This window comes from Amia ocellicauda, chromosome 5 (genome assembly GCF_036373705.1).
Source record: "Amia ocellicauda isolate fAmiCal2 chromosome 5, fAmiCal2.hap1, whole genome shotgun sequence".
NCBI classification, from domain to species: Eukaryota; Metazoa; Chordata; class Actinopteri; order Amiiformes; family Amiidae; genus Amia; species Amia ocellicauda.
Window position 1 is genome coordinate 39,240,390 of NC_089854.1, and position 26,621 is coordinate 39,267,010.

Here is a 26,621-nt window from a genome sequence, read left to right on the forward strand (position 1 = left end):
TTGAAGAACCTGGAGAAGCGCCGCCCACTGGCCGGGAGCAGCGGGGAACTGTAGTCCGCTGAGCTCCTACCGTCTGCGAATTACAACGAGGGTTGCAGTTTAGTACACAGAGACTGCTGTAGTCTATGGGCTGAATCGAGATAAGGGAATGTGTTGTGGCAACTAGACCCAGACACGTTTGGGGAATTAGGCTTGAGGCTACATTTACCGACAGGACAGGTAAAATACGGATTTGAACACAGACTTCACATTAAACCGCGTATTTACTTTGTCCTTCATACACACGCCCGTGATTGTTATACTATATTGAATATTTCTAGTTTAGTTTGTATTTTATTTTATATAAGTGTATTTGAAACATGTTGTGGCCCTTGTATTTTTAAAAGTATGTCAGTATGTACTTTTGTTTTGTTTTTACTTCACACGAAACCTTTACATACAGCTAATATTGGTGAATAACGGGAATTAAACAAAACCACACACACCATGGTGTCATATTTACATTTGTTCTAGGATGTATTATCATCAGCTAATACTAATTCCTGGCATGGTATCGCATAAATGTATTAAATGGTGGTGAATGTTGCCAGAGAGATGGAGAAGAAGCTCAGTCGTCAGTATGTGGAAGACCGGGGGACAGTGTTGGAAATGGTCCTTTTCACCTGGAATATAAAAACAGAGGGACCCCACTTCTCTCTTGATATGAAGATGTCTCGCCTGAAAGAAGTATGCTTTGATTTTGTGTTTGGCTCTGAACCCAGGTAATAACCCCATAGCGTCACTGGATAAGTCAGATAGTCTTGGAAATTAAATGTAGTGGGAAATAGAAAACGTGTAAATATTATTTTTCAACAGGGAGCAGTGGCCAGTTACTGGGGACCCAACCAGGCAGGTGTTTGAAGATATGATTTGGAATATGCAGATATCATGATTATTACCCATTCTCCTTCTATCGTTTTAAATGTATATTTCTGTGTAAATGTAATATGCATTAAACAACTATCCACTATATATATATAATCTCAGAACCTGATAAACATACAGAAATTATGAAATATTGATGCATAAGCTTTGTTCTGCTGTGCGATACATTCCTTTGGTGAGCTGGTCTTTTCCAGTCTGTATAAAAGTTCAGTCCCTGAATCAGAATGGCATAAATAAAATAAATAAATAATAAATACAATTAGCAACTGCATTTTGTGTGTTTTATGCATGTTTTATCTCCACTGCTGAGCAGGATTCTTCAATTAGACGTCTCTTTAAATGAACTGGAAGATCTGCCGAAAGAGGCCCTGTTTCAGTTTGAGAACCTCTGTGAGCTGAATGCATCCCTCAATGCCTTAAAGAAGTAGGTCCTGGCTGACTTAATGCCTTTTTTGAGAAGGCAAAATATAAAATAAATCAATATTCTGTTTTATTGTCAGTAAGGTCCTAGTATTAATAATGAAAAACACTTGCAATAGTACATTGGATAGAAATATACTTTCTACATGCACCTCACATCAGTGGGAGTTTTTATAGCCTCTTAGTTTTCTTAATATACTGACTGTTGCAAATCAAATACACCAACACATGAACTGTGGATAACTATGACACCAAGTTATCCCTTTGCAATATAGAAACCATAAAAGTACTTTTTTATGAGGATTTAACAGATTGTGTTAGCAGAATAGCTTCTCAAACCTAAAATTGAATTTAAGCTCAAATTGCTGTGTTTTTAAAGCTACATTATACCATTTACCGTTTTAATTGTTCACATGCAATATATAACTGTATAAATTGTGAGTTTCATGTGGCCACTTTGAATATGTCCACAAGGTTTTTTTTCTTTTTTTTTTCATGTGAATTTTTTTCATGTGTTTTTAATATGAATTCTAATTACTTAATTGTAAACTTAAAAGTCAGTTTTTCCCTTCAGATTCTTTTGATAAACATCTAGTCCTGACTGAGATGTTAGGGATTGATCCACTGTTTCTGGGTTGTTGTTTTTTGGGTAGTTTTCCAGGAGTTAGTGTGCTTCCTCACTTGATAGTCCTGCAGCTCAGTTATAATGCCCTGACCAGTGTGAGAGGCTTGGAGCACTGCAAGATGCTGCAAATCCTTAACGTGTCCCACAATCGGATACGGACCCTCAGAACAATGCCTGTACTCAGTAACCTGACTGAGGTGCACATTGACTCCAACAAGGTATGTGCTGTCCCAGCAGTTTGGTTGACAACAGAGTAACCCGCTGATACGTACAGTGTTCTTTCTTCCCTTTCTGTTTTTGTTTCTGAAGCTATAGAACACATCTTTTATTGTTAGTGTCAATAGTCTTGTGTTTTTAACTAAAACAAGAGTCTTATCACAGATATATTGTAGACCAGCAGTAAAATTGTCTAAAAATAGAAAACTCACGCTGCATAATGTAAAATCTCCATTATTAAAAAAAAAAAAAAAATCTGATGAAGGTAGACAATGCAAACTCATGCATTTTAAAAGTAATAAATTGTGATTTTGTACAATGGTGTATATGTAGTGTTTTCATCTAGTTTAGCAAAGAAAAGAAAGGAAATTGTATGGATAATAGTTTTATTTTATCTTATATTTATATATGCATACAGTAGTATAGTTCCGGATTGTGCGAATGATCTCTCATTTTATTACCAGGTCCTTATTGAGTTCATTATTACTGACATAAATTGGAAAAACAAGAAGATCATTCTTCCATTCACTGACCTTGCAGTATAACTCTGGTAACCATAGGGATTAATATTCATGCCCTTTAAATAATTTAAAAGTACAGAGGCATCAATGTGTTAGGAATCTTCTTTTCCAGAGATTATAAATTATTATCGACTGAATAATAATGATAATAATCTTTAATTATTATTATTAGTAGTAGTAGTAGTAGTAGTAGTAGTAGTAGTATTGTGTATTGAGGTTTAATTTAACTTAAAAATGCATATAATGTATTCCTGGTAATGGAGTTGCTATGCTGTTTGTTGCTGACGATACTGTATTGTACAGGATCCTGTAGAATACCACACATACTGTGACATTGTGTGTAATCAGCAGATGTATTATATTTCCACCTCACTGAGGAAGGAATTAGCTGCAGTGGATGAGGCAATTCAAAAGTGTTTTCGCCATCCAATAAGTGATCTTGCCAATATCTCTTGCAGTTGGAGTCCTTAGAAGGCATTCAGAACATCCCCCATCTCCGAGAGCTGCATGTGCAGAACAATCAGATCCAAACCCTGCTGCCTCTCTCCAGCTCTCTGAACCTGCACTCCGCCGATGTCTCCAACAATCACATTTACTCTCTGTCTGAGACTGTGCAGATACTGAATGGTCTGTTCAGGCTGAAGACATTGAAACTCAAGGTACAGGTCCAGTAGACCACACAAGACCACACAAAGCAACACAGATGGAAAGAGAAATGTTGCCTATGAACCCATTAATGTGTTTTCTTCTAAACAAAAAAGTGTATTTCCTGTGCTCTAGGTTCCGTAACAATTACCTCTTGGTAAAGTTTATTGTACTTTGTATTGTACATTTTCTACTGCATAATTTATTTATTTTTTAACAGTATATAATCATCATTTGTCCACGACAGAATAATGTAATGTGCTAGTTCCAGTCAGGTAAAAAAGTTATATTATCTGTATGGGAATATCGAAATATGTAAGTCTGCTTTACATTTGTGTACTTTATTTTTCTGTACATTTAACAGTAAAAACCCTAAATAAAACAAGTGTGTCTTCTACACAATTTGTATTAACAAATACAGAATTTGCCAGCAGTCTAGTTAGTCTTTTCATGAAGGAATAATCTACAGAGCTTTTTCCTTACTGTTATTAAGGAGAAATATAACCAGCATTTGCTAGACTCTTGTAAGAAAATTTGCACGATTGTACCTCTTATTTACCACTGCAGTGGGGGGAGAGCATGGTGTCTTGTCATTCAAAAGTGAAATTGTGAAATGTGAAGGTGAGCCATAATGCCTTCTCAACATCCTGGTCATACTTTGGTGTTAGTTGCTGGAGTATTTTGGCAGGCCAAGAACACTTAATAATATCAACACGGCGTTGTTATTTAATTTATAGGCTAATCCCTTAGCTAAGGACAATCGATACATCTGCATGATCAAAGACAACACTTCAGTGGAAATCCTAGACAATGCTCCACTTCGGGGAACCCAGAACCTCAGGCCCCAGTGGCTGGGATCCTTTGGTGCCAGAGAGGGGCAGAGCAAAGAGGGGCTGCTGCAGGCAGTGAGAGCCACATACCAAGACAAAGTGCAGGGAAAGCGACAGGACCTGGAGAGCACCATTCATTACCTGCACGGCCAGGTCCTGTGAGTAGAGAACGTACAGTTTGTGGCGGTGCTTACCCACAGATTAATGGATTCTTCTGTGCAGCTGTATCACAGAATGTTCCTTTGGATAACTGAAACAAAAAAAACACACAACACAACAAATCTAAATGTCAAGTTGCCAGCCTTCTTTCCAAATAAACAAAAAGAGTACTGGTTTATGTTTTTGCTCACCTCTCCTACAAAGCAATTTAATAGTGATGTTTTTAATGGAGTTTTAAAGTAATGTGCTGGAGGAGGGTAACCCCAATCTCACACCTGACTACCACCTACCCAAGTATAAGTATCTGCTAACAACTCCCCCTTCCCACCATTCATTGCTTTGCCTCGCACCTCCAGCTCAGACACCATCCTTTCAGCTGCTCCTTGGCTTATTGCACCTAGTGGGTGGGTTCGATTGCTTTGTCCTCCTGGCTGGTTTACACTTTCCTAAATAATTAATAACATAGCTCAGGGAAACAAATCTACTACAACATACTTTCTGCCTCCCAACCTAAGACATTTCTTGTTGCAGTGATCTTCAGGAGGAACTGAAAGATTATGAGGACACTTTGAGACTGGAGATGGAAGGATTCTGCAGGTAATTTATCTTTTCTCCATTACCTCTTAACCCTTTAAACTCCGAATGCAAAGCCTTATTTATCAGAAATGGTCAATCCTGTCGATATACCACAATTTACAAATATGATAATGAAAGAAGTAATAATCTACTGGGGATCACCACCTCAGGTAGCTACTGACAATGTTCCTAATGGAGCTGCTCTAGACTTCTTTGTGTCTTTTTATGAGATATTATTTTTCTAAAACCTGCAGTTTCTCCTCCTACACATTCACTCTGCTTTTCTTTAAAGACATAGAACAACAGTAAATCGCACAGACTCATCGATCAAACAAGACAGGTAGTTTTCATTTACAGTGTTCCTAGACCGAAATATTCAAACATACCTGCATAAACGACAGAGTTTTGGGTTAAAAAATAGATACACTTCTCTAATGATTTACTGTAGCTGTGCAGAACATTCACATATCTGCAAGCAGGAGAACTGTATCACTGCTATGCCAAGAGGAGTGATGTGTGATAGTCAGAGCAGTCCAGTTTACTTGTAAGATAAAAACAACAAACTGGACAATACTGTAAAGACCATTATTTTATTAATATTGGCATTTTCAAAGTTTGTCAAGTTAATAAAAGTGAACATGTATTCCACAACACACATTCTAACCCCATTCACACTGAAATGCTGGCAAAATGCAGGCAATGCTTGACTGCTTTTTCCTGTTGCACCCCAATTCACACTGGCTTTTAATGCCGGAAAATTGCAGGATGTACCCATTCACACAGAAGGCCGGCAAGAGCGCTGTAGCCATGGTAATAAGATGCTACAGAAGCATGTGGATTTTGGAGACACGGACCAATAAAAGTTTGATAATTTCCTAATTTTGCCAGTTTCCTTCCATTGTGTTTACTGGGCTATTGGTTCTAAGCAGGGCACCAGTTCAGTTCGGACTCACTACCAAGAACAAATAGTCGAGGGAAAAGCAAATTATAGGTTTTCGTATGTCATCAGGTTGTATATTTGTGTGTTTTTGCGGTGTGGTCACTGGACCCAGCAGTCACAGATCATTTGTACCAGTGAACCCAGTATGAGACTCAGTTCTCAGTTCATGGTCGCTTAATGAGAGGCGTTGTGTGGGGTCTTGACATATACTGCATCAAAGATAAATCAACTAAAATAAATTAGATTAAAAGCATGTAATTACATTGTGTGTATATCTATATCTACCAAAAGTCTGGGTGTGCAGATCTGCGATTGATTGATTGCTCAAAACAACTTATTTTATTTTTTATTTTTTAAAGTTTGCCATTACTGCCTTAAAATCAAATTAAATAACTTGAAACAAACTACTGTCAGTGTCACTGTAATGCAGTCTAACATGTTTGCCTGTATAGAGATATTATATCTTGCATGATTTATTGGTATATAACTTCTGACATATGTGTGACAATAGATAGCTGCGACTACATTATTTTCAACCGCCATTTAGAATGACCCGGTTAGTTTTTCATTACTGTCACAAGTTCTTGTGCGCCCCTATTCTGATTGGTTACATCAGTTAGCTGAAACACTGCATCGACAACACAAGGATGTGACGCGGCATTTGACCACATTTGTTTTCCATTCACACAGACCCAATGCCAGAAAATTGACAGCAACTATACTAGACCATTGCCGGAAAATTACTGGTATCAAAATGCCGACAATAACCCATTCACACAGACCTTGCCGGCAACAAAATGCCACCAAAAAGCCGGCAATTGGTGCATTGTGAATTGGGTATATCTTTATTGTCTGTGTTGAGAACAGCAACAAAGGACATAAAAACAATGGGTAACATATCTTTAATTGAACTCATGGGCCTTAAAGAGGAACAGGAATGTGGAAAACGACAGTAATTTATTCTGCAACACCAGGTCATTTGGACATTTGGTCAGACAGATATTTAGCATTTGACTAATCTAAAATATTTGTGTTGTCACCGATATTCAAGTTTTTTTCTTTTCTTTCTGTACTAAACATAAAATTACAGTAAGATTGTGGTCGACCTAATTCAGTTTTTAAGATGTATTTCCTCATTTAGTGTATCTGGTCTGCCCTTTGATTCGAACCAGAAGAAAGATTAAAACAATTTCTCATCAAGGGCTTTGGCTTTTCTGTTTCCCTGGGACAGTATGTGTTGTTATTGTAGTGTAACTGGTTTAGGGATATGAGATCATCCAAAACGCATAATTCATTTTTTTTAATGCTTATTATGGGTGGGTTCAAAGGTTATAAGAGAGGAGGATCCCACACAATGCCATAACAAAAACAAAATGTATCATTGGAGGTGTCATGAAATAGACTTAAAGCTTTTAATGTACAAAAATAATTACATTCTAAGGAAATTACATTTTTGGGGGGGAACTTTGTTATAGTTGTAGCGATTACTCAGGATTTATAGTGCTTTGTCTCTGGAATTCTGCTACTTGATATTTCAAGCTGTAATTTATATTTTTAGATGAAATACAATCTGAAAATACATTTAAAATAAGGGGTTAGTTTATGGTTACCTTGACCTACAATCATACACCTGACTATATGCCTACAAAATCCCTGACTTTGTGCAAGTGTACCTAGAAGAAATTATGCTGTTTTGAGGGCAAAGGGTGGTCAAAATATGGATTTGATGTAGATTTTTCTTCTGTTCACTCACTTTGCATTTAGTTAATTGATAAATATAATCTATTAACATGTCTATTTTTGAAAGCATTCTTCACACCTACCTAAAACGTTTGCACAGTACTGTACATGCTAAAGGTGAGATATGGGTTGTGGCTGCAGATAAAGCAAACTGGAAGTCCATCCCATATCTGTTAGAAAGGGATCTTCTAAAGTGCTGACAAGGTGACTTAAGACATGGGAAAGCAGGTCACATGAGCATTGTGATGAGAGCATAACCTACTTTGGCATTTCAGGTTGTGTTGACCGTAGACCTGTGAAGGATCTGAGGGTGGCCACAGGGGCGGCTGCAGTCTAGTCGAGCAGCTCCACAAATTGAAAAATTGTTAGGGGCTTTTTTTCGAGGAAGGAAGCAAATGTGAGAAGGGAGACAGCGCCAGAACGAACAAACATAATTTGTTTGACTCGTAGTCTATTTCTTAAGTGAAGGAGGGCAGCAAAGACATTTTCAAAAAGGTCAGATGTTGATATGCTGTGTGCACCAATGACACATGAAACATGATTTCTGTGCAGTGGCAGCAGACAGCAGCATTTCTGACACACAAAAGGGCTGCGTTGGTAACAGATTGCCGTGTCAACAGGAAAGGTAATTGGTCCTGATGCTGTGCAGCTCTGAATGTTTTTTTTTATCATCCTAAGTGCCCTCTCGCAGTTACATGGCTGTTCTCTTGCAGCTAACGGCACTGTCACTTTTCAGTCAGACACTGTGAGCTCCTGTAGAAGTGAGTTATGGAAATTGGGGGGTGATTTTTTTTTTTTCACAAGTAGCAACAAGTTTATGGCCTAAAAAAAAATTAAAGTAAGATTTATGGTCAGGTACATAGAGTAGGAGAGGAAGGTGAGTACATGTAGCCAGCAGGTTAGTACCGGGCTAGAGCCAAGTCCTATGCAAGAGGAACATCAGGAGTAGTTCATTAAGCTGTTCAGTGAATTCCTGGAGTTGTTCCAGTGCACAGCTGGTTAGATCATGCATGTGGACCACTCCATTTATTCTGCTCCTGATGGGCAGCTGCCTTCACTGTGTCCCAGAGAGGAAGCCCTCCAGAAAGACATTACAACAGTAGGAGAGTCTGGGGTCAAAAAGACACTTGAATGCAGGGAAGGAGGGTCCTATTGTCCCATAACACGGAAGGAATCCCCACCAGCTCCTCACAGCTTCTTGTTTTGTATTTTTTTTGTTGACTTAAGAGACTTGACGATACTGGTAATAAACGTTAATAGATTATTACTCTAAGTAGTTTCAAAGTTATTGATATCTTGTTATTTTACTGATAAATAATGTACTGTAAAGCACATTTATGTATACATTATCCTGCATCTGTCTTAAGTAATTGTTTCTCTTGTCTGCTTGTTTTAAACAAGCATTAGGAGTTTTGAAAATGTATCTTTTGAGGAAAACATACATACATACACCAATCAGCCATAACATTATGACCACCTGCCTAATATTGTAGGTCCCCCTTTTGCCACAAAAACAGCCCTGACCCGCCGAGGCATGCACTCCACTAGACCTCTGAAGGTGTGCTGTGGTATCTGGCACCAAGACGTTAGCAGCAGATCCTTTAAGTCCTGTAGGTTGTGAGGTGGGGTCTCCATGGATCGGACTTGTTTGTCCAGCACATCCCACAGATGCTCGATTGGATTGAGATCTGGGGAATTTGTAGTCCTATATTCTGTAGCATTCTCTTTGTTTCTGTGCATAACAATCTGTTTAAATATGAGAAAACTGAATACAAATCAATACTAAATGACTAGGAATTCAGTAGCTTTTCTCAGTCTGTTCTTGATTTTAAAGCAGCCAAGTCAACAACTTGAACTAATTGTTGTATTCCTCAAACCATTCCTGAATCATTTTTGCTTTGTGGCAGGGTGCATTATCCTGCTGAAAGAGGCTAATGCCATCAGGGAATACCGTTTCTATGGGGTGTACATGGTCTGCAACAATGCTTAGGTAGGTGGTATTTGTCAAAGTAACATCTACATGAATGGCAGGACCCAAGGTTTCCCAGCAGAACATTGCCCAAAGCATCACACTGTCTCTGCCGACTTGCCTTCTTCCCATAGTGCAACCTGGTGCCATGTGTTCTCCAGGTAAGCGACGCACACGCACCCAGCCATCCATGTGATGTAATGGCCACCTTCTGCCATTGCTCCGGGGTCCAGTTCTGTTACTCACGTGCCCATTGTAGGCGCTTTCGGCAGTGGACAGGGGTCAGCATGGGCACCCTGACTGATCTGCGGCTACGCAGCCCAATACGCAACAAACTGCGATGCACTGTGTGTTCTGAAACCTTTCTATCACCAGCATTCACTTTTTAAGCAATTTGAGCTACAGTAGCTCCTCTGTTGGATTGGACCACAGGGGCCAGCCTTCGCTCCCCACGTGCATCAATGAGCCTTGGCCACCATGACCCTGTCGCCGGTTCACTGCTTTTCCTTCCTTGGACCACTTTTGAAAGGTACTGACCACTGCAGACCAGAAACACCCCACAAAAGCTGCAGTTTTGGAGATGCTCTGACCCAGTCGTCTAGCCATCACAATTTGGCCCGTGTCAAAGTCGCTCAGATCCTTACGCTTGCCCATTTTTCCTGTTTCTAACACATCAACATTGAGGACAAAATGTTCACTTGCTGCCTAATATATCCCACCCACTGCCAGATGCCATGATAACGAGATTATCAGTGTCATAATGTTATGGCTGATCAGTGTACATTCATGCATATATATATATATATATATATGTATATGTATATATGTACCACTCATCTCCACTATAAATAGGAAAAAGAGGCTACAATTTGCACAAGCTCACCAAAATTGGACAGTTGAAGACTGGAAAAATGTTGCCTGGTCTGATGAGTCTCGATTTCTGTTGAGACATTCAGATGGTAGAGTCAGAATTTGGCGTAAACAGAATGAGAACATGGATCCATCATGCCTTGTTACCACTGTGCAGGCTGGTGGTGGTGGTGTAATGGTGTGGGGGATGTTTTCTTGGCACACTTTAGGCCCCTTAGTGCCAATTGGGCATCGTTTAAATGCCACGGCCTACCTGAGCATTGTTTCTGACCATGTCCATCCCTTTATGACCACCATGTACCCATCCTCTGATGGCTACTTCCATGTCACAAAGGTCGAATCATTTCAAATTGGTTTCTTGAACATGACAATGAGTTCACTGTACTAAACTGGCCCCCACAGTCACCAGATCTCAACCCAATAGAGCATCTTTGGGATGTGGTGGAACGGGAGCTTCGTGCCCTGGATGTGCATCCCACGAATCTCCATCAACTGCAAGATGCTATCCTATCAATATGGGCCAACATTTCTAAAGAATGCTTTCAGCACCTTGTTGAATCAATGCCACGTAGAATTAAGGCAGTTCTGAAGGCGAAAGGGGGTCAAACACAGTATTAGTATGGTGTTCCTAATAATCCTTTAGGTGAGTGTATATATATATATATAATATGTTATGCCAATAAATATTTGGACAGTGACGCAATTGTCATCAATTTTGCACTTATATTTTGTAAGTCGCCCTGGATAAGGGCATCTGCTAAGAAATAAAAATAATAATTTTGGCACTGTACACTACCACAATGAATTTGAAAGGAAACAATATGTGCTTTAAGTGTAGACTTTCATCTTTAATTTGAGGTTAGTTACATCCAAATTGGGTGAATGGTGTAGGAATTACACCCATTTTTATATGTGGACAGACTAACATAATCATGAATTAAGTTGTGAGTTTCAATACTTGGTTGCAAATCCTTTGCAGTCAATGACTGCCTGAAGTCTGGAACCCACAGACATCACCAGATGCTGGGTTTCTTCCCTGGTGATGCTCTGCCAGGCCTGCACTGCAGCTGTCTTTAGTTCCTGCTTGTTCTTGGGGCATTTTGCCTTAATTTATACATTTATATTTAATTATTTATTTGATTTAAGAATTGTGTATTTTCAGGTATCTGGATGCAATTCCCGCTGAGGATTTCCCTTCCATTGATCCAAGGAAAATCCCAGGAGCAATGGAGCATCACATGTTTTCTAAGTTTTGGGCGAGGTGGCACCATGGGAAAAGAAGACCTGGAAACATTCCATTCAGCGATGTAACAAAACCTGAGGAGGTAAGAAACCCTTCCAAATAATCTTCCCAGAAGTTTGAATGCCAAGAATGAAATCTGAAATCAAACGCTGGAAAAGGCGAAAGTCCTGACACGGCCATTTTAGATTCAGATTACTCACTCTGTCCTTCTTCAATTCGTTTTGTTGATCCTTCTTTACCAAATGTGATGTCCTGGTCAGTAAACAAAAAGAGTCTGACACACAACGACTTGCTTCTTAACAGAACTTACTGTATTGTAGCTTCACATAAAATAAAACGTATTTACATCAAAACATGCATCCCGTTTCCATAGATCACTGGGCCACTTACCAAAACCTGGAACTCACATATATAGCCCACAGCACACCCAGTGGCTACTTGGAAAAACACTTAACAGACTTGCTAATGTAACTTCATTACAACAACCTTCACAACATCAACATCACATTCACTAAGTGGGTGCTTACAGTCGTATTCCCATAAAGTGATCTTCCCTGCAATCCACCCTTTCAGCTAGCTGATAGCACTTAAATAGGCTCCAGTTATATTGCTTGTATGAGATGGGGGGGGCGGAAATTCCAGAAGAATTATGTATGATGTATGGCATTTTCTGCATTGCTCAGATACTAGCCCTGGTCTGAATGACTGCTTTAAATCGAAACAGATATCAGTAGCTCACTGCAAGACAGTGCTTGTGCTACATTTTTCATGCAGTGTTTTTTCTTTTAGGTCACAAAAGAGGTGCAGTAGTTTGAGAGTTGCTCAGAAGGTCTTTCATTGATAGTTGCAAATCCCCAAAAGCCACACCACATGTTTATTGGCTAATACCTTGTGTGATTACTTTGAAAATGGTTTACAGTTCTGAACAGCAAAAACTTAATTTAACAATTCATAGTGGAAACAATAAGGGACAAGTCACTGTTTGCAGACATTTTATGTTTTGCTTTAATTAATTATTTTTGAAGGTAAAATATGTATTGTAACCTATGTTTATGTTAGGTAAAAAAGGATCTTATCAATGTGTTATGTGGGGATAATTTTAGCATTAAAAAAAAAAGATATATATATATATACACTCACCTAAAGGATTATTAGGAACACCATACTAATACTGTGTTTGACCCCCTTTCGCCTTCAGAACTGCCTTAATTCTACGTGGCATTGATTCAACAAGGTGCTGAAAGCATTCTTTAGAAATGTTGGCCCATATTGATAGGATAGCATCTTGCAGTTGATGGAGATTTGTGGGATGCACATCCAGGGCACGAAGCTCCCGTTCCACCACATCCCAAAGATGCTCTATTGGGTTGAGATCTGGTGACTGTGGGGGCCAGTTTAGTACAGTGAACTCATTGTCATGTTCAAGAAACCAATTTGAAATGATTCGACCTTTGTGACATGGTGCATTATCCTGCTGGAAGTAGCCATCAGAGGATGGGTACATGGTGGTCATAAAGGGATGGACATGGTCAGAAACAATGCTCAGGTAGGCCGTGGCATTTAAACGATGCCCAATTGGCACTAAGGGGCCTGAAGTGTGCCAAGAAAACATCCCCCACACCATTACACCACCACCACCAGCCTGCACAGTGGTAACAAGGCATGATGGATCCATGTTCTCATTCTGTTTACGCCAAATTCTGACTCTACCATCTGAATGTCTCAACAGAAATCGAGACTCATCAGACCAGGCAACATTTTTCCAGTCTTCAACTGTCCAATTTTGGTGAGCTTGTGCAAATTGTAGCCTCTTTTTCCTATTTGTAGTGGAGATGAGTGGTACCCGGTGGGGTCTTCTGCTGTTGTAGCCCATCCGCCTCAAGGTTGTACGTGTTGTGGCTTCACAAATGCTTTGCTGCATACCTCAGTTGTAACGAGTGGTTATTTCAGTCAAAGTTGCTCTTCTATCAGCTTGAATCAGTCGGCCCATTCTCCTCTGACCTCTAGCATCAACAAGGCATTTTCGCCCACAGGACTGCTGCATACTGGATGTTTTTCCCTTTTCACACCATTCTTTGTAAACCCTAGAAATGGTTGTGCGTGAAAATCCCAGTAACTGAGCAGATTGTGAAATACTCAGACCGGCCCGTCTGGCACCAACAACCATGCCACGCTCAAAATTGCTTAAATCACCTTTCTTTCCCATTCAGACATTCAGTTTGGAGTTCAGGAGATTGTCTTGACCAGGACCACACCCCTAAATGCATTGAAGCAACTGCCATGTGATTGGTTGGTTAGATAATTGCATTCATGAGAAATTGAACAGGTGTTCCTAATAATCCTTTAGGTGAGTGTATATATTATATTGATTACTTATATTAATCTTTTAAATTAAAATCCAACTGTTCTATTACTGCTCACATATATAAAATCAGAAATCGCTTGTTGGTTTAAGCAGCAGGTGCCTGTTTTTTAATATATACAACATTTTGTAATTTATACATTTACAATTGATTATATTAACATACAGTACTGTGCAGGTGTGAACAAATGTTGTAAAGTAAGAATTATTTAAAAAAGACATGTTAATAGATTATATTTATCAATTAACTAAATGCAAAGTGAGTGAACAGAAGACAAAACAGCATCAATTCTTCTAGGTACACTTGCACACAGTTTTTGAAGAAACTCAACAGGTAGGTTGGCCCAAACATCTTGGAGAACTAACCACAGGTCTTCTGTGGATTTAGGCAGCCTCAGTTGCTTCTCTCTCTTCATGTAATCCCAGACAGACTCGATGATGTTGAGATCAGGGCTCTGTGGGGGCCATACCATCACATCCAGGGCTCCTTGTTCTTCTTTACGCTGAAGATAGTTCTTAATGACTGTCGCTCTATGTTTGGGGTTGTTGTCATGCTGCAGAATAAATTTGGGGCCAATCAGATGCCTCCCTGATGGTATTGCATGATGGATAAGTATCTGCCTGTACTTCTCAGCACTGAGGACACCATTCATTCTGACCAAATCCCCAACTCCATTTGCAGAAATGCAGCACCAAACTTACAAGGAACCTCCACCATTCTTCACTGTTGCCTGCAGACACTCATCAGTATACACTAATCAGTCCAGAGCACCTGATGCCATTTTTCTGGACCCCAGGTCCTGTGTTTTCATGCATAGTTGAGTCGCTTGGCCTTGTCGCCATGTCGGAAGTATGGCTTTTTGGCCGCAAGTCTTCCATGAAGGCCACTTCTGACCAGACTTCTCCGGACAGTAGATGGGTGTACCAGGGTCCCCCTCTTTTCTGCCAATTCTGAGCTGATGGCACTCCTGGACATCTTCCGATTGTGAAGGGAAGTAAGCATGATGTGTCTTTCATCTGCTGTATTACATTTTCTTGGCCAACCACTGCATCTATGGTCCTCAACATTGCGCGTTTCTTTGTTCTTCTTCAAAAGAGCTTGGACAGCACATCTGGAAACCCCTGTCTGCCTTGAAATTTCTGCCTGGGAGAAATCTTGCCGATGCAGTATAACTACCTTGTGTCTTGTTGCTGTGCTCAGTCTTGCCATGGTGTATGACTTTTGACAGTAAACTGTCTTCAGCAACCTCACCTTGTTAGCTGAGTTTGGCTGTTCCTCACCCAGTTTTATTCCTCCTACACAGCTGTTTCTGTTTCAGTTAATGATTGTGTTTCAACCTACATATTGAATTGATGATCATTAGCACCTGTTTGGTATAATTGTTTAATCATACACCTGACTATATGCCTACAAAATCCCTGACTGTGTGCAAGTGTACCTGGAATAATTGATGCTGTTTTGAGGGCAAAGGGTGGTCACACCAAATATGGATTTGATTTAGATTTGTCTTCTGTTCTCTCACTTTGCATTTAGTTAATTGATAAATATAATCTATTTAACGTCTATTTTTGAAAGCATTCTTACCTTACAGTATTTTTTCACACCTGCCTAAAACTTTTGCACAGTACTGTATTTCTTCTTGGCATGTAGTTATATTTAAAACATTTATTAAAACAAAATGGAAATAAATCTAAGAACGGCTGAATTACAGGGTGTGATTTATAAACAAAGTAACAGAGCAGCAGGGCCGTAATACAAATTGTTGTCCTACCAGGTAACTTAACACAACGAAATTACCGTTTGGAATGTTCGGAAGATTTTTTGTTATGGATTAGTAGCAAATAAATGTAAATGGAAAATATAGTTCTATGGAACTCGGACAGTTTGTGAAGTATTTAGAAAATATATAACTTTTTCTTTTCACTTTTATGACACGATAACCTTTAATTTGTGTGCCCACACTAAGGTATGTCTGCTAAATTACAGTATTAGTGGAGCACCTATAAATGTGATCTCTTAAATTGTTGCCTCAAGGTTTCTGTTAGTTACCCTGGCAAGAATGAACTTGCTATAGATTTCAATGCATTTACACTACAAATTCTTTGGTAACTATTGCACTGAGGTACACCTGAATAGTGCAGTTTTACACTGAAAGCACAGATTTCACAAGGTTTGGATCTTATGTTTCCTTGGTTAGGGATTGGATTATTTAAATGAATATTAATCCTGATGTCAGCTAAATTAAATATCTGATTTTTTTCCTCTTTTCTTAAAGGTCAAAGCTAAGTTGTGTTTGTGCTTTCCAAATGTCATAGGGGAAAGTAGTATCCAATTTACATAAACTGTATTTGCAGGGTAAAGAGTATGTAAACCATATCCTTATTGTAAATATAAAGGAAAATGCAGCCATTTAATAATAAAATAGTATTTTGCTTAAATTACTCCTCAAAATTAAGAGTCATGAATGAATGAATCTCAATTGTACTCTGCATCATCATAAGCAGTTGTAAATATAATCAAACAAGTGTACAGCAAAGTTGCCTGAAGTCTTCAGTTATAGCTTACTCCATCTGATCCTGTAGTAAAATTCTGCTGTTTAGAATAAAACCACTATTTACTAAACCGTCATATGCGTTTGTAAAATCTGACAAACCACTGACTGGATTTATCAATGTTTCAGTACATACCTATGTAATGGTAATCAGTAGAAAGCATTTCAGTATTTTATTTTCCTTGAATTTTGATTATAAGTTATTATTCACATGCTTGTCTTTTGTAACTGAGGTTGCCATTAATGTGTGGTTAGCCTTCCTAAATCTCTGATTTGAAGTACCTAATGCAACACATCATTACAGAAATGTGTAGTCTGCAATACAGCATTATGTTCAGCTCAGAGCTGGCAGATCATATAGTTTAAATCTTTTCATTCAGCAGAGGCTTTGTGAGTGGAATTACAATCATAAATGTATTAGTTAGATTTCATCTGGAATATTGTATTCAGTTATGGTCACCACACTGGCTGTATGAAATGCATCACTTGTGTGGAGGACTAGGACTGGAAACTGTTGAAATGCATTCAGAGTGGAAACCGGGAGATTTCTTCACACAGAGTGGTGGTGATCAGCAACAAATCCATATTGCTATAGAGGACTTCTTGCTATTATTTAAAAATAGACCCGATGTGATTCACAGATCATTGAGTTACCGAACAGATTAGCATTATGGGTCGAACGGCCTCCTCTCATTTATTAATTTGATCTTCTTACGCGTTCTTTTAAAGTGATGGGAATTAACCTTTTCTTTTTTTTCGGTAACTCCTATGCAGTTCAGAATATTCAGCCACTTCAGATATTGATATTTAATACAGCTCTTTTTTTGTGTTATCCCTGCAGAATTCTCCTTCACCTTCACTCCCACACACCCTTCTCTCATCTGTGCTTCTGTGCTTTTAGTGTTCCCTTGTATCACCTCTGCCCACTCATTCCTTCTCATGTGATGTTTTTTTTTCCCTTGACCTTTTGACCAGGCATGCAGAATACATTTCCAGCTCAGGTCAACTTTCTCCAGCTCTGTGGATACACTGTGTTTCCCGTGCCTTGTAATTTTCCATATATCCTCCTCCTGGCTTATCATAAATCTTGAGTCCCAGTTATGTGTTTTTTTGTCTTCTCCTTTCTTCTCTTCCAGCAGTCATTCAAGCATTATGGGCATTCACTCTTGGCTTTCCCCACAAATCTTTTCAGGAGGGATCGGCATAGTTTTAATGGTTGTAGATGTCAGTTTCACCGGTCTTCTTTTAAACAGTTTTGTAATTAAATCCCTTGCCAATAACAGCCTTGAACCAGCTCTTTTCTCAGTAGTGTTTTTCTCCCATTTTAATTTAAACAGCTGTAAAAGATTTGAAATGAACCGAGATCATGGCACCCTTGCAAATGGAAATTAATTTCTAGATTCTATGAAAACCATTCGTGATCTTCAGCGACGCTTTGATGAAGATAAGGCCCATGTTATTGAAACCTACATGTGTTGAATTTTGACATTCGCCATGGATTACATGAAATGTGCAGTGTATCTTGTGTTTCATTTCTCGAAGATTAGACTCATTTTTCTCATTAAGGGTATTTCTTATGGGCAGTCCAATGGGGGGGTGCTTTTGTGCTTGGTGATCTAGCTCATTCACCACTTCTTCTGGCTGAGTGTGTAAAATCAATCAAATGTAAGTAAATGCGAACACAGGGTGGAGAGTGGATGGCCCATGTCTGCAGAATGATGAAGTAGTAAATTACAGAGGAGCTCAGGTGCAAAACTTTATTCAGTGCTTTGGTTCTTTTTCAATTTGTAAAAAGACACATGAAGCCAGATGAATTATCTACGGTGGCCCACAGGCAAGCCAGTCATCACAGTGAGGCTGAGATTAGGTGCAGCTAGCCTGAGCTGTATATGGGTGCTCAAATACATGAATAAAATATAACAAATTAAAATACAGGTCCAGCACTGCCGGGGCTCTCAGGCGGGGTTCAAGAAACATCGAGATGAGGATGTGGGGAAATACGTATTTATACAGTGCTCTAAACCAAAATAACATATAAAAAAGTAAACCAAACCCTAGCTCTTCACTGACCCTAAACTCCACGTATAGCACAGTTCCCTAACCACACTTCCCTAACTAATAATAATCACAAAAATAAGACCACACTAATCCATAATCCGTTAAAAATGTCCTGTTACCGTAGTTTACTCTTGTTTCACACTATAATTCTCCTACACACCCTCCTCTTAGCCTTGCCTCCTGCCTTCCCGACAACAAGAAGTCCGGCATGTCCCTATTCTATCAAGGCTGGGAGCCAGTCATGGTGGGAACAGTGAGCCAACTGTTCCAATGGTAATTTCCCTCCCCCGGGGTCTGGGGAGGTTTGAGGGGCGGATCCGTATGTCACTATATATATCCAACCCATCTTCCCACACCTGACTAGGTTCCATTGCAATGTTAAAGTTAATTTGTGGTTCAAGCACAACGGTTGCCGTTTGTGAACCTTACGGTCATTGAAGGCATTTCTTCACAGTGACATGTTTGTAAATTGTACAGTAACCGCTGTTCCAGATCACCACAGCCGTTCTTGACAGTCTCAGATTTATTGACTTATATCAGTCCTCTGAGACCTGCATTTTATAGCCCTTACTTCCAGTTGTAATGTGGTTTCTAATTTCACAAAGTGTGAACCATGGCCTGTGCGTGGAACCTGTTAAACATTTGAATGGGAAACTATATCAGGAACAGTTGGAGACTGCCTGGTCGTAAGCAAAGGTTACATATGTTCATATTCAAAGCCAAGTACCACATTGGTAAAGGTGCACACAAGAGTATAAAAATCTGTGGGTTTTTTTTTTTATCAATGTGTTGATAAAAGTATGCTAAATGCTGCTTGAATGGGCTCCAAACTGTACAATTATTTTCAATGTGTATGTGTTTATACTGACATGGGTTGTTTATGTGAGATATTGTATGGAAAACCAGACATAAGTTGGAGATGCAAGTTCACTTAAGGAATAGCATATTACTGCAAGTAATACAATCTAATTAAGTTCATGTACCCTTATTAGTTTTATTAATTGTTTCAAGTCTTCAGGATTTGCTTCAGTGGCAAAGACACAATTAAGAGCCGTTTCACATCATGGCTTAAGCCGTCAATTATATTTTTACATTTAAAGGCAAATATTTATTATTTTAACAACCTTCATAATTTACAACTTGTGTATTACTATTTATTTATTTGCATGTTTGTTTGTAAGCGTTTTGTTTCTAAAATAGGCAATCCCAGGTAAAGTGGTAATTTTGTTAAAAGAAAGGAAAACATTTATTAAAGTACACGGGTTGGATTGTTTATTTATTTTTCTTCAAGAGAGGCCCAACCTTTTCTTGATGCTAGTAAAAACACAACTTTTGTCTGTTATTTATTCACGAATAGAGTACTTCCAACAGACAGAGCCCAGAGTTTTTCAGTGCAGAACTTCAAACCCATTAATCAACATTCAGATATTTGGCTAAGCTCGCAGTAATGAAAAATGGCTTCCAGGTGCCTTTGTCATGTTTTATGAGGATTTACTGTAGGTGATGCCTTTTTTCACTTAACACTGTCTGAAGCCCAACCATTCTCTATAAATCTCTATTTTGATTGTCACAGTGATCTGCACACTGACACTGACCATGTGTATCGCTATGGCGTCTCAAAATAAGAAATCAAGACAGACATCTTCAGTCATCTTTACAATAAAGTAGCACCAGACCAATTCAAAACTTTGACCTACCAGCCAATTATGAATTTCAATTCCGATGGTTGATGGTGGCATTTTGTTTAACAGAAGAATCTTCCTTCTACCTATTGTAAATCTGCCATCAAGTGCTATGTTTTTCTTTTGCATTTGGAGTGAATCGAACATTTGATGCCATCTAGGTGCCAGAGATAAACAGGGATAAACATTTTAGGTAACAAATTAAGCATATGAAGAAGAAGACAATTTCTGCAGACACTATATAGGTTGCTTTCTGTGTAATTATTGGTGTAAACTTTGAAAGGTCTGCTGAACAGTGTTCCATAAGAAAGCCAGTATTAATATTAAATACACAATATCCTTAGCATTAAGATATTTTGTGGATTGATTGCTGTATTGTGTTCTGGAGCTCAGTGTTGAACGATTCAGAGTTATGAAGTGTCTAATGTCTAAAGATGGTCTCATTCAGAGTCTGTGAAATATCACTTTCATCAGGAAGCCCACCAATTTCAACCATTAGCATCTACATGGACAGAGAATGGTGTCTCAGGGAGGTGTGTGCACTGCCTCTTGTCAGTGACATCACAGGGACTGCATGCACTGACTATTAGATGCAGATGAATTAGAGGCTGGTTTAGAGGGTGAATACGTCTAAATGTGAATCAGTTACCATTCCAGAATGTAATGAAGCAAGCAAATAACACACAAGCCTGATATTAATCGGGAAATAGATGGAGTTAGTTTCTCTATTGGTTATTAACAGTAGGTAGCTCATATACCGTTTGGCACATATGACCAGAGACTATTTATATTCTTAGTAAGATGCTGAGGTTTACACAGCATTGCAGATTATGTTTCTGAGGAAAAATAAAGAAAATCAAGTTAATAGTAAGGGAAAGAGAAACTACATGGAATTATTATTATTTATTTTTTTGCGGATGTTAAGCCTCGATGATTGTGGGAATAAGAACTCTAGTTAAGAATTTGAATGTTGTTCTGAATGGTTTCATATGGTAATTGAATATAACTATCTCTTCATTGCATCTATAAGCCACTGCTAGAAATAAAAAAATCTGCCATGGTAAGGGAAAACGTCCAGTGATTAAGCAGATGAGCACAGTATTCCTCAAGTTCGTCCTTCACCTCAGACACAGTAGAGTGGATTTCCATCTATGCTTCATTGAAAAATGCCTTGTTTCTGCAATTTATTTCCACACCTGACATTTTGATTTGCAGTAAACTGCTGTGGCTTGTTTTCTTATTCCTCTCTCCTTAATAATTCTTTAATGTGAGTTTTCATGATCTGCATATCTAGCCAAGTGAGATGGTACTGCCTGAGACAAGCCTAGCTCTGTCTTAGATCTATTACCTTAGATTTACTGCTTTCACAGAAAACAAGAAAAATAAATCAATCAGGCCCGATTAGTGTTTCCAAAAGTGATTTAACTGCTGTTGATGCTTAAAATGTTTAAACACTTTTTTTTGTGTAATTGATAATCAATTGTATAGTTGAGAAAAGGGAAAATAGTATATATTGTGGAAAGCTGAAATGATTCACGCCCTTACTTTGAAATAATGTTATTTGGTGACTGATTTAGTTTGCATACAGGCTGATTTCTGTGGAGTGGCAAGTAAAAGGTTTACACAGCCTGGGCTAAATCAGGGTTCAACAAATGCTGCAAAACATTTTTTCTGGGGCCACTATTGTATGGCTTTTTGATTCTGGGCAGAGGAAACCTAACATTGAGCACAGAGCGACAATTGGCAGGTGGGTGGAAATTGATTTAATCAGAGCCACGATGCTCACATAGCAGCACTCACACTGCTCACTTAATATTCCCAAGGCCAGTAATAAACACACTAAACGTGGGTGAATCAGTTCAGTTAACTTGGTTAGAAGGGTATTACAGAACATGTCAATGACGTCACTGGCCATTTCTGGGTTCAAAGTGGCCACCTGGGGTAAAAAATATGTTTCACTTAATATAATGAAGGATATGATACCCTGTTACAAGGCACTTCTCATGCCTTTAATGAGATTGTTTCCAAATAGCAGAGAGGGAGGGGGCGGCAGTCAATAGGTCTCCGCATTCTCGTTTGTATGTTTGTTTTTTTACTTTCTTAACATGTTATTTTATTTGAGTGAATTAGTGATTCATGTTTTTACTTCTCCAAATAGAGCTACTAATTGTCCAAAATCTGTTTCTGTAAATTTGTTTTTCTTTCTTTCTTTCTTTCTTTCTTTTTAGGTGGTTCAAGCAGCTGCGTTGTTACTGGCGAAATCCCCACTCTCCCCCTGTACGTCAGACTCCACCAACTCAGGGCAACTGGTTGTAAGCAGAGCACAGAAACACATGTGACCTTGCTCTCACCATCGTCTGCAAAGCCGCTGCTCGTGCTTTGCTTAACATCTTCCAGATTCAGGCTCATGTGTAATGGTTTCACGAGCCACTGTGCGGACGCCCAGCAAATAGAGTATAGAGATCAGAAGGCATCAAGATGGCCAGACATAAGGATTTAGTGTTGGAAACAGAAAACTAGCACACAAAGTAAATCAATCGCCTTGGTTTGACATAATTAAGCAGGTAACTTATTTTTCCTATAGCATCTTTTACTTATTTTCTTTGGATCATAAATTATCCCCCCCAGCCCCCCAGGTGGCTTTTGTGACTTTCTTTGCTGTAAAAGTGGGCATGTGCTACACTTCAGAGATGGATAGAGAGGGTTTGAGCTCTGTGGAAGATTAATACTTGTGACTAAAGAAAGGCGCAAAACCAGAACATAAATTCACAAATTACAAAAATGTTCTCCCCATCATTCACTAAAATCAATAAAATGATCAGTGAAACAAGTGTTTATTATTATAATTTAAGGTATTTCATTTTATTTTCAATGTAATCCTAATACTGGGGACCCACAGACAGTTTGTGCTTTTTCTGTGAGTTCTCAGATCGTTGGTTTTTGTGTTTCTATGTAACCTGGTGATACAGAAGGAATAAGTTCCACATTTGATTAAGCTCCTAGAACTTGTGAGTGTTTTCTATGCCATAAGTTGATATTTTAAAATAACGATTGTAAGCTGATGGAACACAAGCTTGGGTCATTGGTCGGCCCAGTTGTCTGGAGTTACAGCTCTGAGTTTGCCTTGCCGAACTGACACGGGCCACTGCCTTAAATTCATACAGTGTCTTAAGTGCTGCAGAAGCAGTCAGCCTGACAAATGTGTGAAAACCACTAAAGTGAGTTGCTTTAGTGGGGCTTTGGGTGTGAATAAATGGTCAATAAGCCACTTTCTCTAAGGAGCCCTTCAGCAGATTTGAGCTGTCCTTTCACAAGTCCTAACAAGCTGTATTCTGGTGTCTAGCCTCTAATAAATGCAGCTTGTCTGAGTGGGACCTATCTCTCACGATGCTTATCGGCGCCTCACATTTGACCTTTCGTTTTTGAGCAGAGTCGGGTCTAAGCGACAGCAACCAGACAGACTTTCATTAAGCGTTTTTGCAAGGCATTTACAAACCAGAAATAGCATCAAAGTGCAATGAACTGCCCTTCATTTACAGCTGTAACAGACAACAGATTGCTGAAGGAAATAAAAATAACACCTTGTAGATTCACTTCTACATACCATGTCACAATTGCCCAAATATAAACTATTCCAATATAATTTTAGTTGCCAAGCATTCTGAAGGAAACCAAGGGGGTTGTTTTACAGAAAGTCTTCCCAGTGTGGCTTTCAGAAGTGTAATTGAAAAGGACAGGCACATTAAAAGTGAATGTATAATGTCCATTGATTATACTGTTTTGGAATTAAAAGCATGATTTCAAACATTTTTATACTGGCAGTTGGAGACTGAAATGACTGCCCTGATTTGTTTAATCATAATAGCATATTTCAGCCTATGGTATGATAATTTTTTCTGTTCTGCTTTAGAAATTCATGATAGTGCTGTGCTCTTTAAAAAATACCAACTGTGACACAGAAGGTTAATGATCAAGTCATAAAAGTAAATTTGTAATGATAGCATTCTGCAGCGTGCATGAATCGATGTGCTTCCCCCCCTCTCTTTTTTATATTTTTCATTTTACAACAATGTGTTTTGCAGGTGATGTCTGAACCTCCAGAGACCCTAGAGCCCTTTCAGTCAAAGTAACACTATTTAATCTGTCTTCCCGACACTTTTTGTAAAGTCAAATACTTCATACCTTGCAGCAGAAACAATCTGTCCTTCAGGTCGAAGAATGTGTTATGGTTTGGTTTGGCCAGTCTAATTTACTCACAACTTTGTAAAATAAATGTCACATAAATATGTATGGAAAGGTACAAGTCATTAATCTGCTGTGGTTTTCCAAAACAAGTCTGTAGTGTCAGTTTGCTATCCATTTTATAAGTTCATAAGCTAGAAACATAGATTCCTTCATTTTCATTGCTACAAAAGCAAAACCTTTGATTATGTTTTTGATGATATCTGAAATAAAACACATGTATTACAAGTTGTGTGGTTATGTAAGATTAATGATTAGATTTGTGTAAAACTATGTCTCCTTAAAATTAAATAACAATAAAAAGTGTGCATTTTTATACATTCTTGGAGGCAGTTATTTAAAATATGTACTGGATTAATCCACAGAGCGTATGGCTGAGACTTGTAACAACACTGCCGAATGACTTCAACACCTAATAGGCGTGTCTGGTAGGAAAACGAGCCATGTTTGTTCACAGTCTCGGCTTCTCAATATACGATATATATTGTTAAAGAAATATCAAGTCGGAAGAGATGACAAATTGCCACCACCAAAACACATACACATATCATGACTTACATCTCAGTTCCCTCATCTGAATACTGCATATTCATAACTTCACAAAGTGGAGCAGTGCTTGAGTGAAATGGTATTTGTCTACAGCATATACATAACATTTTGCTTGTGCACTATTCCAAGACAAATCCACAAATATGCCAATTTTTGTTTTCTTCGAAACCCCCTCCATGTTTCATAAAGAGATGGAAATGTGTTATAACTTGTCTCTTCCAGCCTGTGACAGTGACTGCCATTGTCCGTCTGTAGATTGAGGGCAGAGTTGACACTATTACCTCGTTTTTTTCGTGCCTCAAAAGACATTCCGAGGAATATTTGGGGAAGGACTCATTTCTGTCATTGGGCAATCTGTAGTTTTGTATTTCAGCAGAGCCAGGATTTTGATGAGAATAAGAATATTTTTTTAATCACTGGGCGTTAAATCACTGGTTATTTCCAGTAGTAATGCAGTCAAAGCATAATTACCAGTGCATCCTATCAAAGCAGGTCATATACAGTGTAGTATATGATTGACTTTAGTAGGACTAATCTTACTCCCCGTATACTTTAAGAGCCTGTGTCTCTGGGGTGATGGCAACTAAAGAAACATCTGTAGTCTAGAAGCCACCCAGTCAATCCAACATAACTTCAATAAAGCATAATAAGAAACTCACAAAGGCATGTTATCCTTTTCCTTTTCTTTTTTTAAAAGCTATTTGTCAAACAAAATCAGAATATTGCAGACACGTTTGAAAATTGACATTAAATAATACAGCTGTCTAAACAAGCCTGTTTCAGTCACACAAAAGCTCACTTCCCACCATTAGCTTCAGACAAGAGTTTGTATTTATTTATTTATTGCACCTTAATTTAGGATGGGTGGTAGGTAGTGGGTTGATGACTCGTATGTCATTTTATATAAACGATCTAAAATAACATTATATTTGAAAATGGATTCTGTAAAAGTCTTTGAGGCGTAAATGTGTTTTGAGATTTGCTAAATAAATGAATAAAGGTTTTTTTTTTTTTACTTATGTATTGAAGTACAAACAATTCAACTCTAAATGCCATCATAAATCAAATATGTTATATGATGGTGGTAATGGTGGTGAATTTGAGTGTATTTTATAGAGCTAGTTGTCATGATTAAGCATTTTAATAAGGCAGGCCATTTCCCCCAAAAAACGACAAATACCAAACACTTAGTGAGGTGTCAAAATAAGTTTGTGTTGATGTGTGAAATGCCTATGCCTTATATTACATTTATAGTACTGGTTGACAGGAAAATCTGCAGTCAGGTACCCACATTTAAAAATTACACAGATACACAAATGCCTGTAGCCCTGTTTAAGTCTGATTTACTTGGAGGGGAAAAGAAGACTATAGTCACTGAATAACAATGGCACTGCACTCCTGTATGTTTTATAATCAGTATAGTAATTAATTTTTTTTTTTTTTTTTTTAATTTTTTTTCCATGCATTTTCGAAGTAATGAAGATATTCAGGGAGTGAA

General features: G+C 38.5%; 1 protein-coding gene across 2 annotated transcripts; it reads left to right on the forward strand.

The window, feature by feature from the left end:
- Positions 1-7: 7 nt before the first annotated feature.
- LOC136750235 (centrosomal protein of 97 kDa) lies at positions 8-24,886 on the forward strand. 2 transcript variants are annotated; one of them, XM_066705135.1, is made up of 9 exons: positions 8-219; positions 514-761; positions 1,238-1,348; positions 1,998-2,187; positions 3,165-3,365; positions 4,089-4,339; positions 4,872-4,937; positions 11,598-11,760; positions 22,561-24,886. In XM_066705135.1, the coding sequence occupies exons 2-9, from the start codon at positions 571-573 to the stop codon at positions 22,669-22,671; spliced, it is 1,284 nt and encodes a 427-aa protein (XP_066561232.1). In that variant the 5' UTR covers positions 8-219; positions 514-570; the 3' UTR covers positions 22,672-24,886. The 2 variants fall into 2 exon arrangements, with proteins under 2 accessions (XP_066561232.1, XP_066561233.1); XM_066705136.1 differs by having other exon boundaries at positions 9-219; positions 591-761.
- Positions 24,887-26,621: the final 1,735 nt, after the last annotated feature.